Genomic DNA, 16,659 nt, shown 5'->3' with positions numbered 1-16,659 from the left:
CACTGGGTTCTTCCCATGACATGTGGGAATTGTGGGAGTTACAATTCAAGATGAGATTTGGGCGGGGACACAGCCAAACCATATCACCAACCCAGTGAAAAATGAACGAAATGTAGGAACAGACACTTCATCAAAAAAGATATACAGATGGCATATAAGCATATGAAATGATGCTCAGTTTCATATGTCATTAGGAAAATGCAAATTAAATTTGAGATACTACTACATATGCATTTAAATGGCTAAAAAACCTGATAATACCAATTGCTGGCAAATATGTGGAGAAACAGGAACTCTCATTCCTTTGCTGGTGGGGATGTACAATGGTAGGTACATCCAGTTTGGAATATAGTTTGGCAATTTCTCATAAAACTAAACATACTCTTACCGTATCATCAAGCCGTTGTGTTCCTTGGTATTTACCCAAATGAGGTGAAAATTTATCTTCACACAAAAATTTGCACTCAAATGTTTCTAGCAGCTTAATCATAAATGCAAGACTAGAAGCAATCAAGATGACTTTTAAGTGGTGAATAAACAAACAAAAGTATATCCATATAATGGAATATTATTTAGCAATAAAAAAGTGAGCTATGAATCCATGCAACAAGATTGATGAATCTTAAATACTAATTGCTAAGTTAAATAAACCAGTCTGGAAAGACTATATCCTGTCTGATTCTATTTATATGACAGTCTAGAGAAAGGCAAAACTGTAGAAACAGAAAACAGATCAATCAATGGTTGCTAGGGCCTTGAAGAGAAGGGATAGTTGAATGGGTGAAGCACAAAGAATATTTTTTAAGATGGTAAAACTACTCTGTATAGATACTGTAATGGTGAATACATAGCACCATGCCTTTACTAAAACCCATAGAATATTACTGCACAAAAAGTGAGACTTAAAATTCGGGAATTTTTTTTTTAAATCACAGTTAAGAAATAGGAGGATCCTACAATGGAATACAGACTGTAACAGAAGAATCAAACTGCCTTACAAATGTATAATATAACCCCCCAGAAGGAGTGGGAGGAAAGGGTATACACCTAAATAATATTGAAAATGAGTAGAGGCTGTGAGATTAAAGACACAAGGAACTGCAAATAAACACTCTAGTTTGTAGTCATTTCCCATGGGGTATGGGGTTAATAATTCTGAATCATTGTACATGCATACTGGGATTGAACATGTAAGTAATTGGAGGGCAGATGGTAGGAACTCAACATTGTTGGAGTGGGAGATTACAGAAAGCAAGAAAGGAAGCTAGAATTATCCATGTGGTATCGAACAAGTGTCAAAAACATTAATATAAACTCATGTTTAGCTTAATAGAGATATATAGGTGAACACAGATGTATAGATATGTTTATATATACAAGTTAGTATACATACAAATATTTCTTAGCTCTGTCCACTAAGAAGGCCTAGAAGCAATGACACCCCAGAAGCAGCAGGCACTCTCAGTGCTCAGATTTTGGTTTCTAATTCCATTGTCTAATAAAAGTAACCAGGGCTCTGAAGAAATGCCCGATTCTAGAGCTGAGGCAGGGATAAAAGATGAGCCAGAGAGTAAAGAAGTGCTCAAACAAAACAAAATAGAACAAGTCTCTACAATAAACAAACAACAAAAAGGGGTATTTGAGAGGAACCTAGCAGCCAACAGAAAGAGCTCACAATGGCAAAAGGTAGAACAATTTCAACAACAAAATAAATAGTATAGAATTGGATTATAACCCAAATTATAAAATAAATACCCATGAATTCATAGTAACACAAACAAATATTGAATAAATGAAGAAGAGAGAATAGACAAATCTTTTTATACAAGAATTCCAAATTATTATATAGATATTTTTCCCTCAAGAAGGTGGATCTTAACTTCCCATTCTATAAGTATGGGATTTGCATGTTGACTTTCTTCTAAACAGTACAATATGCAAAGGAGAGAGGAGGAAAAATCACTTTAAAGCAGAGGATATTGACAGCTGGTAAAGATTAACACCATCAATGATAAGTTAGGTTGTTATCATGTATCTTTGATATGACATAATGAGAATGACACTTTACCTCTGTAGTCTTCCTCCCAGAAACCCATAACACTTGTTTAACATCAGAAAATCACAAATTGAAGGACATTCTACAAAATATGCGACCACTACTCTTCAAGACTCTCAAAGTCATCAAAAACAAGGAAATTCTGAGAAACTGTCACAGTGTAGAGAACCCTAAGGAGGCATGATGACTAAATGTAATGTGGTGTCTTGGATGAGATCCTGGAAGAGAAAAATGACAGTTAAATTTAAGGAAATCAGAATAAAATATGGACTTTATATGATAATAAAATAGCAATATTGTAGTTGTACTAAATGTACCAAAGTAATGTTAACAATAGGGAAAACTGGATATAGGGTATATAGAAACTCTAATTATTCTTACAACTCTTCTGTATACCTAAAACTATTCTAAAACAAAAAGTTTACCAAATGTTTAAAAAAAGTCTAGAGGTAAGCCCAAGCAATTATTGTTAAGCCCTTGGGTGATTCTGATGCATGGTAAAGTTTGAGAACCATTGCTTTACCATAAAACCAAAAGGAGTTTTGTGCTTAGAAAAGTTTGTGGTTTTAATTGCAAGGTAGGGGCCAAACAGCATCTCATGCACAGGTTGTCTCTGGATGCTCTCAGTTAATAAATAACTCACTAATAGATACCTTTGACAAGTGAGGAGAAAGGAGGAAGAATAAACTGCTTTTGTGACTCAATTATACTGTAATTGTATTGGGCCCATTGAAACTAAAGTAGAGGCCAAGGAAGGCTTCATAGGTTGTTCTCTACTGGGGTCTCTGAGAATAGCCAAACAATTGCATCCCTTTTCCCTACCCGGTTCTGAATTAATTGAAAAATATGATAAGGGTAAATATGATGAATTGGAGCCAAAATATCACATTGTGGATAAAAGTCCCCTGTTAAACCCTCAAATTTGACAGACTTACCCACTCATTCATGAAAGGTTCTAGACCACTTCAGGACTCCCCTAACCCTCTCAAGGGGCTTCATGAGTAAAGGTGTGGAGAGGAGCCATGATTGTCATACTAGGCTAGAGCTCCCTCTTCTGAGAAGAACCATCAGGAGTGTAGATGTTCCCTCCATCATTGGCAGTCAAGGGGAGCAGGCAAAACAGATTGATAGAACTGTGATACTTTTCTAGGTGGAGGGAGAGGTGTACTCAAAATCTGTGGTACAGCCAGTCTAGAGTTAGGGGATCTAACCCATGAAATAGACAGATTCTATGGGTAAAGAGTGTGGTTTGGGGGTAGTTTCTGAATATATATTAAATTCAAGCAACATTTAGGAAATGGGTGATACAGAACTCCAGGCAAAAATCCTACTTGCCATCCCAGGGCTTTGTCTATGAATGGTAGTTCCTCTGCCATCAAGAAGGTTTACTAGACTATTACTTTTCCCAACCATAATAACTGAGATGTTACTATATTAGGTTCTATATGTGTAATATATCTAATATAAGATCATTTATTTTTATAATTAGCATGTCTTTGCCACAATGCTACTTTGAAGTATATATAACTAAATCGCAAAGGAAGATCTGGTGGTCTAACAGTAAGAAACCTCGGAGAATCAAGAGCCTGAAATGCTAGTCTTAAAATTGCTAGTATTCCTGTGTGGACTTTTCACTTAACCTCTGTTTTTTATTTTCTTCATTGACAAAAAGTTTGGACTACATATACCTCAAATTTTGTTCTTGTGGATAACTCATTTACTTCTTTACTTATTTTGTCTTAGTCAGATTTACTTATATAAATAAAATCTTTTACTTATTTTTAAAATGTATTACACAAATAGTAAAAATCAAAGAATATTAAAAAAAGAAGAATCACCCAAAACTAAAGAAGATTTGCAACTTAAAATTTTCTGTTTCCTGACCTTGTTTATCTGCATAATATTTTACATTCTTATTACCATAGTGCCGATCATGTTCTGGGCTGCTCTGTCATTTAACATTTTAGAACATATTTTCAAAAATTTTTATTATTAAATTACTTAGTATTTAATAGTCATAGATGGGTATACCATAATTTATTTAGCCATTAAAAATGTTCATGATTGGTTTTTAGAATTAATAACTTGTATTTTTTTTTAGATTATGAGGAAGGTGTTTTTCTCAGCTCTGAACCTTTTAGAGAGAAGACTGAGACATTCTTAAGTTTTCCTAAAGCTGTCCAAGCTTTACCTATCCCAAAGGCTCATGAATGTCTGCTGTATACCCTGTAGTTGATAGAAAACACTGAACTCTCACTTATATACTTTCTTGTGGCTGTTACCCACATAACCAATTCCAAACTCTCCTGGCTGTGAAACTCAATTCTCAATGGGATTTTCCAAGGACCTTGGATTCAGTTCTGACTGTCCTAAAGGTTTATGGCCAATTATTTTCACTCTATTATTTGCATGGACATTGGTTCCAATCTTACTTCTATAGTCAACCAGGACTAATATAGTAGAGTCTTTACCACTGGTGAAGATGATTAGAGATGGAATGACATCTAAATTAAAAGACAGCTAATAAGGAGAGCAAATGAAGGATAAAAGTTTGCTAAAGCTATGAATTAGAAGTTAACTTCACGGCTGAAAGAAGTGTTGCTTATTATGCCCCCTAAATATACTTGCCTCCATATTCTTGAGTAGTACCGACAGTCACTAACCCCAGTTCCCAATTAATATTGTGGGATAGTAATAATGGAATACCCTTAGAGTTATGAGTATAGGTATTAGACTGGGGTAGCCTTGTTATGTCAGCAAGGAAGGCTGTTTATGGCCTACAGGATCCAATTTGGCTTCAGAAAGGTTGAATAGACTATATCTCACAACCTGGCCTGTTCCTTGACTATACTGACCACCTGCAATATATTACCCAGTATGGTATTTTGGTGACTAGAAGGAAAAATGCAAATTAGAAATAGCAATTAGTAAATGATTTTAATTAAGTCATGTATTTTAGATTTGCAAGTTATAAGGGCAGCACCTGAAAAAATTGTAACAAAAGAAGACCTGGAGAAGAATATAGAGATAATACTCACAGAGACAGAAACACTGAGATTTTTTGACTTGCCCACAGTCATGGTCTCTGTAGAATCTGAAGAAGCTGAGAAAGTAACGTATGTATGGTTCAGTTGTCTACATTGTTTCTGTAATTCAAATACTAAGCCAAGGGTTCTTATCCTTGTTTCTGTGAAGGGTTCTTGGGGATTCCAGGATATACACTGGGGGGTTTGGGGGGAAATTGTATATTCCCTACAAAATTATATACAAAGTTATATAAGTGCCATGTGAACTTATATGAAAGGTAAATGTTTATGTTGTATGTAAATTTTTCTAGAGGAAGAGCCCATAGCTTTACCATATTTTTAAATAATTAGGCGAACTTCTAAGCCAAATAACAAAATAGGCTTCCAAGTCTCTATATAGGTTTTAATTATTTTTTACTTTTATACATATATAAATCATTTTCAATTTAAAAAGAAAGAACTGACACTTTTATAGTAATAGCCAAAACCACAATTACTTTTGCACAAACCTAATATTTAAAACTTAGGAAGGGAAAATATGGGTAAATAAATGAATTTACTATATTAGAGAAGTTTTCCTTTTCTCTTTATTAATGAATATAAATAGAGTTTGCTTTGGTCTCAAGTATTTTGACAGTCTGTTGTTAGGCAGATACACATTTAAGGACTGTTATGTTTTCATGAAGAATTGACCCCTTTTTCATTTTGTACTATCCCTCTTTATCCCTGATAATTGTTCTTGTTCCACTCTCCTCTGTCTAAAATTAATATAGTTACTATAAGTAGATTATTAATAGTTATTCTGATTATTTTACCTAAAGTATTATTTGAATAGGATTTATAGTACTAAAAACTCCATCAGTAAAATAATTTTAGGGTATTATTCCTTCTCAAAATATAAAATATTATAATATGGTTTGAACTATAAAACATAGTACATATTAGATCATGAATAGCATACCTTTAAAAACTCGTAAGAAGGAAGGGAAAGTTCCTCAGACAAAAAAAAAAAAAATAGGAAAGAGGGAAAAAAGAAAGGGACAGATAATTGCTTTGAAATCAGAAAGGGAGAAATGTTGGGAAGAAATGTTAATATTAACACATGGATCTGGAGACCAGTGATGACTCTTGGGTTCTCCCAACCCTTACATTGAAAGGGCTGAAAGAGAGATTCTTGTGTTAAGCCAAGACTCTCAAAAGGAGCTCGATTATCTCAACTGCTCCTAGGCCAGTAGAGTCAACTCCCTACTGTCAGAAGCAAACACTAATCTCAGGAGGAAAGCATACTACCATTTTGGCTCCTAAGATTCCCTCAGATCAGCTGGGTGTGGTGGCTCATGCCTATAATCCCAGCACTCTGGGAGGCCAAGGCAGGAGGATGGCTTGAGCCCTGGAGTTCGAGACCAGCCTGCAACATGGCAAGAGCCCCATCTCTACAATTTTTTTTTCTTTTTTGATTAGCCAGGCATGGTGGTACATACTTATAGTCCCAGCTGCTCAGGAGGCTGAGGTAGGAGAATCACTTGACTGATCACAGGAAGTCGTGGCTGCAGTGAGCCGCGTTCACGCCATTGCGTTCCAGCCTGGTCAACCGAGAGAGACCATGTGACCATGTCTGAAAAAAAAAAGGAAGAAGAAGATGAAGAAGAAGAGGAGGGAGAGGAGGGAGAAGAAGAAGGAGAGAGAGGAGAAGGAGAGGGAGAAGGAGAAGGAGAAGAATTCCCTCAGGTTGAATTTGGTATAAATCCTGAAGACTATAGATAATTATATTATCAGATATAGAATATAAAATGTGTGAAATGTTTAAACAAATAAATGACAGAGTTAAAACGTGATTAACATTAAGAAACTGTCAGGCCGGGTGCAGTAGCTCACTCCTATAATCCCAGCACTTTGGGAGGCTGAGGCAGGTGGATCACTTGAGGTCAGGACTTTGAGACCAGCCTGGCCAACATGGTGAAACCCTATCTCTATTAAAAATATAAAAATTAGCTGGGCATGGTGGCGGGCGCCTGTAATCCCAGCTACTCAGGAGGCTGAGGCACGAGAATTGCTTTTCCGGGAGGCGAAGGTTGCAGTGAATGGAGATCACAACACTGCACTCCAGCCTGGGCAACAGGGCAGGACTCTGTCTCAAAATAAATAAATAAACTGTCAGAAATCATGACCTGTATTTGGAAAAATATCTAAAAAGAACTTTAAAGTGGTTTATGTAATTGTTGAAAATATGCAGTAAACTGATTTAAACATTAGACATAATTGAATAGAGATTTAATGAATTAGACAGGATCTGGATAAATTATACAAAATCAAGTTTGGAGATAAAATGGGATATAAAGTGTGAAAACGAAGTTAAAAAATATGTTAACAATAGGCCACACATGGTGGCTCATGCCTGCAATCCCAGCACTTTGGGAGGCCGAGGCAGGCGGATCCCCTGAGGTCAGGTGTTCGAGGCCAACCTGGCCAACATGGTGAAACCCCGTCTCTACAAACAATACAAAAATTAGCCCAGCATGGTGGCACCCACCTGTAATCCCAGCTACTCAGAGACTGAGGCAAGAGAATCGCTTGAACCCGGGAGGCAGAGGTTGCAGTGAGCCAAGATCACGCCACTGCACTGTAGCCTGGGGGACAGAGTGAGACTCTCTCTCAAAAAAAAAAAGAGAGAAAAAAAAAGGTGACAATAAAATAATGGTCTAACATATATGTAATCAGAGGTTCAAAAAGGGCAGAATATAAAGAATGGAGGAGAGATACCATTCAGAGAGTGGGGAAGGATTTTCCCAAACTATTGAAAGACACCATTCCACAGAAATAGGATTAAATAAAAGTAAATATTCAAAAAGAAATGTTCTCAGTGCATTGTACTGGCATTCCAGAATACCAGATAAAAAGAGAAGATTTTAAAAGTAGAAGGAAGCCAGGCACAATGGCACATACCTGCAGTCCTGGCTACTTGGGAGACTGAAGCCGGAGAATAGCTTAAGCCCAGGAGTCCAAATTCATCCTGGGCAACACAGTGAGACCACATCTCTTATTATTATGTATAAATAAATAAATAGATAAATAAGAGCATTGGAATTTAAAAGTAATTTCATTAAAAAATAAAAAGAGAAAACTATTTTTAAAAAACATGTCACCTACAGAGGAACAATTAAACTGACAGCATTATTAGGGATAAAGTGTACTTCGTAATGATAGAAAGGTATAGTAATCCTGAACTTGAATATTCCTAATAAAATAACATGGGCCAGGCACGGTGGCTCATGCCTGTAATCCCAGCACTTTGGGAAGACGAGGCAGGTGGATCACCTGAGGTCAGGAGTTCCTGACCAGCCTGGTCAACATGGTAAAACCTCATGTCTACTAAAAATACAAAAATTAGCTGGGTGTGGTGGCTTGTGCCAGTAGTACCAGCTTCTCAGGAGGCTGAGTCAGGAGAATCACTTGAACCTGAGAGGTGGAGGTTGCAGTGAGCTGAGTTTGCGCCACTGCACTCCAGCCGGGGTGACAGAGCAAGACTCCGTCTCAATAAATAAATAAATAAATAAATAAATAAATAAATAAATAAAATAACCTGAAAACATGTGAAGCAAAAATTGGAAATTTGATACATATCCTGTTAAAGTAGGAGATTTAAACACACCTCTCTTAATTGTTGGTAGGTCAACCAGAGAACAAATTAGTATGGATATAGAAAATTTGAATAAAAGCTTAATGGTCAGATACAGACTTCTGCACTCAACAATTAGAGAACACACTCTCTTTCAGCACACATGCAGCATTTATAAAAAATTATCTATTCATAAAGCTACGAAACAAGGTCTCAAAAATTTCACAATAGAATCATACAAATGAAATTTTCTGGGGACAATGTAATAAAGTTAAAAATTAGTAACATAAATCTCAACTAAAACAGACACATTTACATACACATTTGGAAGTTTAAAAGCACATTTCTAAATTCCTCATGGGTCATCAAAGAAGTAATGGAAAATTTAAAAATATTCAGAACTAAAACCTACATGGAGTTAGTACTAGCATGTTATTGATAGGTACCGAAAGTAATAGGGATGTTGGGAAATAGAGTATAAAAGAGTCCTCTGGAGGTCATTTAGTGCAGTCTTTTCCTAAGGCTTTTTCTGAACTCTCACTTCACTTTTTGCTGCAAGCCACATTAATGAAAGTAATTTTAAGGAAAAGAATAATATAAAGCGATAATTTGTGTGGTGATGATTCTTAATAATGAGTTGGATACATTTTATTTTTTACAGTCAGAGGAACAAGAATTATGAAGTCCTTTGTAGAAATAGATTAGGCAATGACCTATATGTTGAAAGGATGATGCAGACTTTCAATGGAGCACCAAAGAATAAAGATGTTCAGTGTGATAAAATCATAATGGAAGATAAAGGTAATTTGTTTCATTCTGCTTGATAAACTATAATGTTCTAATATACGTTCTTTGAGTCTGTCAATCAACAAATGAATATTGAAATATATAAAGCAAAAATAAAAATCATTTGGCCAAACCACAACAATAGTTGGACACTGTGATCTATAACTTTCAGAATTTGACATGTTAAGTAATAAATGTGTAGATTTGAATGATATAATTATTCATCTTGATTTTTATGCATGCTATGTCATAGAACTTTATACTCTTTAAAAGTTTATATAAACTGATTATTTACTATGTCACAAATAATATCAGCCATAACTATTAACATTTTAAATGTGTCAGACACTATTCTATGTCCTTCACATATATTAACTGATTTAATTTTTACAGCAACCCTATGAGGTACATACTATTATGCTTCCCCATTTTATAGATGAGGAAACAAGCAAAGAGAAGTTTGCTAACTGTTCTGGTTCTAGAGCTTGTGCACTTAACTACTATACTTACCACTTCTCAATGTGTACAAATTAACAACCCTGAGCACATTGCGTAGCCAAAATCTCTAGGATGTAGCCAAAGAAGTAATTACAAGCAAAGTTATAGTCCAATGTTTTTTTTTTGTTTTTTGTTTTTTGTTTTTTTTTTGAGGAGAGTCTCACCCTGTCGCCCAGGCTGGAGTGCAATGGCACAATCTCGGCTCACTGCAACCTCTGCCTCCTGGGTTCAAGCGATTCTCCCCCTCAGCCTTCCAAGCAGCTGGGATTACAGGCACCCACCATCATGCTCAGTGAATTTTTGTATTTTTGTAGAGACAGGGTTTCACCATGTTGGCCAGGATGGTCTTGAACTCCTGAACTCAGGTGATCCACCCACCTTGGCCTTCCAAAGTGCTGGGATGGCAGGCACGAGTCACTGTGCCCGGCCGGTTATATTCTTTTTTTTTTTTTTTTTGAGACAAAGTTTCGCTCTTGTCACCAAGGCTGGAGTGCAATGGCGCGATCTTGGTTTGCTGCAACCTCTGCCTCCCGGGTTCAAGCAATTCTCTTGCCTCAGCCTCCCGAGTAGCTGGGATTACAGGTGCCCGCCACCATGGCCAGCTAATTTTTGTATTTTTAGTAGAGACGGGTTTCACCATGTTGAAGGCTGGTTTCGAACGCCTGACCTCAGGTGATCTGCCCATCTTGGCCTCCCAAAGTGCTGGGATTACAGGCATGAACCACCGTGCCCAGCCACGGCTGGTTTTATTCTTAATTGCCTTTATTATGCAGCAAAACTATAAGCTAGTTTTTACAAAAGATTAACAGAACAAACCCCTAGCAAAAAAATTAACCATTGCTTTTAATCAAAGAATATGCATACATCTTAATGGTGAGAGCATTTACTCCCTACTCCTAATGTTTTCTTTTACGTGGAAGAACATGAATTGATATCTTTATCTCCATCTCTTTCTATTATCTCACTCACTCCTACTTAGGAGTGGAGGTGTGACTTACTTGATTGGTAAATAACCATACATTGGGATGTATGGTTATTCCCCTGCTTTCCCTCTTCTGGTAGCCTGCTGGCAGAAAGGAGTACAAATTCTGATGGGTTTCTCCATGCTATACATTTTATAGGGGGAGGACTCAACATTGTTAGGCCTGTGGTTATCAGGCTCGTTGCTGCACATCTAAACTGTATCAGCCGATCTAAACATTATCAGTAATAAAGGTAATTTTGATCTCTGTTTTATTCCTTGTCAGTTTCTTAATTGGTGCAAACTTGGATGGACCCAGAAAAGTGAATTCCTAGATGATATTTAGTAACTTTTTCTTGTCCTTAACCAATTCATATTAAGAAACCTATTCATATTTTTTCCAAATATTAATATGTAGTAAAGGGTTTAAATATTTTTAAATGGATTACTGTATGTAACTTTAGATTTCCAATTCATATTAGGAAAACTATTCATATTTTTTTCAAAAGTGAAGGGTTTAAATGTTTTAAATGGATTACTGTATGTAAGTTTATGCTAAAATATTTGAAAATAAAAAAAAGAATGATTCTTTATGGAACTCAAAGTTATCAAAACTTCCCAAGAAATAATAGAATTATACATTAACTCAAAGAAATGGGAAAATTTTACCAAAATATACCCCTTTAAAATGGCCTAGATAAAGGTCAGATTACTTTAGAGGTTTATTCTGTAAATGTGAGAATACTTTATAATATTCATGTGTATTAGGGTTCTTCAGAAAAACAGAACCAATAGAATATGTATATATATATTCATATCTAGGATTTATTTCTTTGTTTTTGAGACGGAGTCTTGCTCTGTCGCCAGGCTGGAGTGCAGTGGTACAATCTCGGCTCACTGCAACCTCTGCCTCCTGGGTTCAAGCGATTCTCCTGCCTCAGCCTCCCAAGTATCTGGGACTACAGGCGTGCCATCACACCCAGCTAATTTTTGTATTTTTAGTAGAGACGGGGTTTCACCGTGTTGGCCAGGATGGTCTTGATCTCCTGACCTCATGATCTGCCCGCCTCGGCCACCCAAAGTGCTGGGATTACAGGCATGAGCCACTGTGCCTGGCTGATTTATAATTTATATCTAGAATTTATTTATAGAGATATTTATTACAGGGCATTGGCTTACGTAATTATGGAGGCTGAGAAGTACCATGATCTGCCATATGCAAACTGGGGACACAAGAAAGCTGATATGGTAGTTTGAAGCCCTGAGAGTTGAAGAGCCAATGGTATCAATTCCAGTCTACCTCTGAACACCTGAGAACCAGGAGTACTGAGGGCAGGGGATTGATGCCCCTACTGAAGTAATCAGGCAGAGAGTGAATTCAACCTTCCTCCACCTTTCAGTTCTATTCAGCCCTCAAAGTATTGGATGATGCCCACCACATTGGGGAGAACCATCTGCTTTACTCAGTCCACGAATTCAAATGCTAATTTCTTGTGAATACACCCTCAGAGATACACCCAGATACAATGTTTAACCAGCTAGCTAGGCATCCTATGCCCAGTCAGGTTGACATATAAAGTTAACCATCACACCATGTTATTTAAATTGCTCCAAGTTATTTAAATTATTAGGATATTTACTAGTTTTTAAAACAAGGTTAACAAAACACGACAAAGAAAATACAGACTAATCTCATAGATATGTGGAAAAATTAAAAATATAGTAGTACTAAATTTGAACCCTCAAGGCATTAGGAATCCCTATAGTAACAACTTATTCTAGAAGTATAAAGATTATTAAATATCAGGAAACCTATGATCCATCATTACAAAATCATATTTATAGGTTTAATGTGAAACAAGAATGATAGATGCCAAAAAGAACAGTTGATACAGTTCAGCATTCATTCCTGATGAAATTATCTGTACAGGAATGGTATGGTTCTTCTTGATAAAATATGTAAAATAAAAAGCAAAATTTTTGCTTGCAGGTGAACCACTAGAGATAATAATTGCTGTGATCCATTAAATATAAGAACCAGAAAATAGTGTCATTTATCACAGTAACTCTTCAACTTTGTTTTGGTAGTTCCAACTATTGCAGTAAGACAGCAACAGAATTAATATTTATAAGGATTCAAAAACAAATAGTCATTATTTGTAGGTGACATCAGTGTCTACTTAGCTACCTCAGGAGCATTAACTAAAAAAAAATAGTTCTAGGATAATGCAGCAAAAATGACAGAGTAGGTAATTCTGACAACGTGTCCCTCCACAGAAATGCCCCCAAAACTGAGCAAACGCTGTCAGAATCTGTTGCATTCATGGAACAAGAACATAATGTTCTTTAAAAAAAAAAATTCAAAGAATAAAAGGATCTTGATAGCTTAATAAAATGTTTGGAAGATAACAACAACAACAAAAAATTCCAAGAAGTAGAGAAGAAAAACAAAGGATGGAAAATCCAAGAGAAACAATAAAATTAGAGGACCAATCCAGGAAGTTCAATAGTAAATAATGGTTCCTAAAATAGAAAATGGAGGGGAGGAGATAATTCAGTAAAACCTCTCAGACTTGAAAGTCAAAAGTTGGAAGATTGAAGGGGAACAACAAGTGCCAGCATATTACCAATTTTAAAATGTGGGGGACAGAAAATGTCCACAAACTACCAGAGAGAAAAATAAATAGGTCAGTGTAGAGAACAAGACATCAGACTGGTTGGAAACAAGAATGTAATGGAACACTGCTGATATGCTTGGCTGCATTCCCACCCAAATCTCATCTTGAATTTTAATCCCCATAATTCCTACATGTTGTGAGAGGGAAGAGTGGAGATAATTGAATCATGGGGGTGGTTACCCTCATGTTGTTCTTGATAGTAGTGAGTTCTCATGAGATCTGATTGTTTTATAAGGGGCTGCCCCCTTTGCTCGTCATTCACTTTTCTCACCTGCTGCCATGTAAGACATGCCTTCCACCATGACTATAAGTTTCCTGAAGCCTCTCTTGCCATGTGGAACTGTGAGCCAATTAAAATTCTTTATAAATTACCCAGTCTTGAGTATGTCTTCATAACCACATGAAAAGGGGCTAATACAACTGCCTTCAAAATTTAGAAGGTAAATAATTTCCAGTCTAGATACTACATCCAACCAAACATCAAGTATGATGACAGAATAAAGGTATTTTCATATATGCAAAGTATCACAATAATTTACCTCTCCTGTATACTTTTTTAAGAAGTCAAGGATGTGCTCAACCAAAACCAACTGTGAAACAAAAATAGAAGAAGACAGTAAAATACATTGAACAGGAGATCTGACATAGGAGTGAGGTGATAGTAGTTCCCAGAAGGATAATGACTTGATAGGCTAGGATTTCAGCTGTTCACCAAACATAGAAGGCAACCAATTTACATTAAAACATGAGATTGACATATTGATCACTCTCATAACTTAGATGCTTGCTGACATTATACAATCTCTTTAACCTGAGGACAGAATACTTAGGTATATTATCGGTCTGAATTCTGCATCTAGCTTGCATTTACCATTCTTATTTACTCTTTTTTTTTTTTTTTTTTTTGAGACAGAGTCTCATTCTGTTACCCAGGCTGAAGTGCCGTGGCACAATCTCAGTTCACTGTAACCATTGCCTCCTGGGTTCAAGTGATTCTCTGCCTCACCCTCCCAAGTAGCTGGGATTACAAGCGCCTGCCATCACACCCAGCTAATTTTTGTATTTGTAGTAGAGACAGGGTTTCACTATTTTGGCCAGGCTGGTCTCAAACTCCTGACCTCAAGTGATCCACTGGCCTCAGCCTCCCAAAGTGCTGGGATGAGGCATGAGCCACCACATCCTGCCGCCTTTACCATTCTTAATCCAGTTCCTGCTTTCCTTTTCAATAGGCCTTCATAGTTAAGTTGAAACTCAATTATGTGAAATGCCATCTTTATCATTAGTGACTATATGTATACTGTCAGGGAAAACTTACTCCTCCCTTTTCGTGAACATTTACAGAAAGAACTTCTGCTACATTAACACTTTTGGCCTCTGTCTATACATTATTTCCTCATTCTCAGGAAAAGAGAAGTGACTAATTTGATAAGAGAATTTAGAAGAAGGAATGAAGTGCAGTCATTTCTGGCTGAGTCACTTTTTGTTAAGTCTGTTCACTTGCAGAAAGCATGCAATCTGGGCTGTTCTTACACCTATGGAGGAAGTCTGTGCTTTTCTAGCTGTGACAATTATTGGTTAGTAATTCTCCCCTATATTCTGGAAGGAAGAATTAGGAAGTCCATTTAGTTGCAGACTTAAGGCTACACTTTTCAATTAGAATTATCAGTGATAAAGGTAATGTTTTGATCTCCATTTCTCTGATTTTTGCATCTCTTCCAGTTTCATCCAAAATCAGGCAAGGAAAAGGTACACTTTTATTTATCTGTAAAATCTTTCTGTTGTTGTTGTTTTGAGATGGAGTCTTGCTCTGACACCCAGGCTGAAGGGCAATGACACAATCTTGGCTCACTGCAACCTCTGCCTCCCAGGTTCAAGCGATTCTCGTGCCTCAGCCTCCTAAGTAGCTGGGATTACAGGCACGTGCCACCACACCGGGCTAATTTTTGTATTTCTATTAGATATGGGGTTTCACCATGTTGGCCAGGCTGGTCTCAAACTCCTGACCTCAAGTGATCTGCCCGCCTTGGTCTCCCAAAGTAAAGATGGGGTTTCACTATTTTGGCTAGGCTTGGGATTGCAAGTGTGAGCCACCACGCCCAGCATCCATAAAATCTTAATATTTAATTAATCTGCATCTCAATTCTTTAGTGTAAACTGTCTTTCATTATTTAAAAACTTTATTATGAAATGTATACTGCAAACAGAAGAGCATATAATACATACATGTGTAGTGTAAAGAAAAAATCAACACCATGTACTCACCAGCCAGTTTAAGAAATAGAACATCCCCCGTTGATTAGAAGCCCCCTGTACACTGTCCTATCACAACCCTCTTTCTTCTAGCCACCTTTGACAGAAGTATCCACTCTCCTAACTTTTGGGTTGATCATTTCCTTTCTCTTTTTTGAGACAGTCTCGCTTTGTTGCCCAGGCTGGAGTGCAGTGGCACGATCTCAGCTCACTGCAACCACTGCCTCCTGGGTTCAAGCAATTCTCCTGCCTCAGCCTCCGGAGTAGCTGGGACTACAGATGCCTGCCACCATGCACAGCTATTTTTAGTAGAAACAGGGTTTCACCATGTTGGCCAGGATGGTCTCGATCTCTTGACCTTGTGATCTGCCTGCCTCGGCCTCCCAGAGTGCTGGGATTACAGGCGTGAGCCACCGCGCCTGGCCTAGCTTGCTCTTTTAAATGTTTTTTTCTTTTATAGCAGATGCTGTAACTGAACTGCCCATATCACCTGTGCGTTACCTCTTGCTAGCAATCTCCATCTGTCGACACCTGCATTTCTTTGCCTTTTAACAACTATTTAAACATGTATTACACTGAGAAATGCTTTTAAAAAAGGCACAGTTTGGAATGCTTTTTTTCTGATACCAGTTAAAATAAGCTTTAATAGTATATAATTATAAAATCGGGAAGTCGCAATCATTCATTATTACCCATCTTTTACATAACATTAGGGCATGAATTTTGAGATTTTATTTTTAACATAAAATACAATATGTGTAGCCTTCTCAGACTAGCTCCTTTTACTA

At 37.0% G+C, this 16,659-nt stretch overlaps 1 protein-coding gene across 1 annotated transcript in view; it reads left to right on the top strand.

Annotated features, from left to right (window-relative positions):
- The window catches only part of WDR78 (WD repeat domain 78), a 105,299-nt gene that overhangs the window by 41,881 nt on the left and 46,759 nt on the right, over window positions 1–16,659 (top strand). Inside the window, 2 exon segments of the mRNA XM_003892020.5 lie at window positions 5,016–5,172; window positions 9,360–9,499. Of these exon segments, the coding sequence (XP_003892069.1) occupies window positions 5,016–5,172; window positions 9,360–9,499 (297 nt within the window).

Source organism: Papio anubis, chromosome 1 (assembly GCF_008728515.1).
Source record: "Papio anubis isolate 15944 chromosome 1, Panubis1.0, whole genome shotgun sequence".
Taxonomy (NCBI): Eukaryota; Metazoa; Chordata; class Mammalia; order Primates; family Cercopithecidae; genus Papio; species Papio anubis.
The sequence above is the reverse complement of the archived record's forward strand: the minus strand, read 5'-3'. Positions and strand labels throughout refer to the sequence as shown.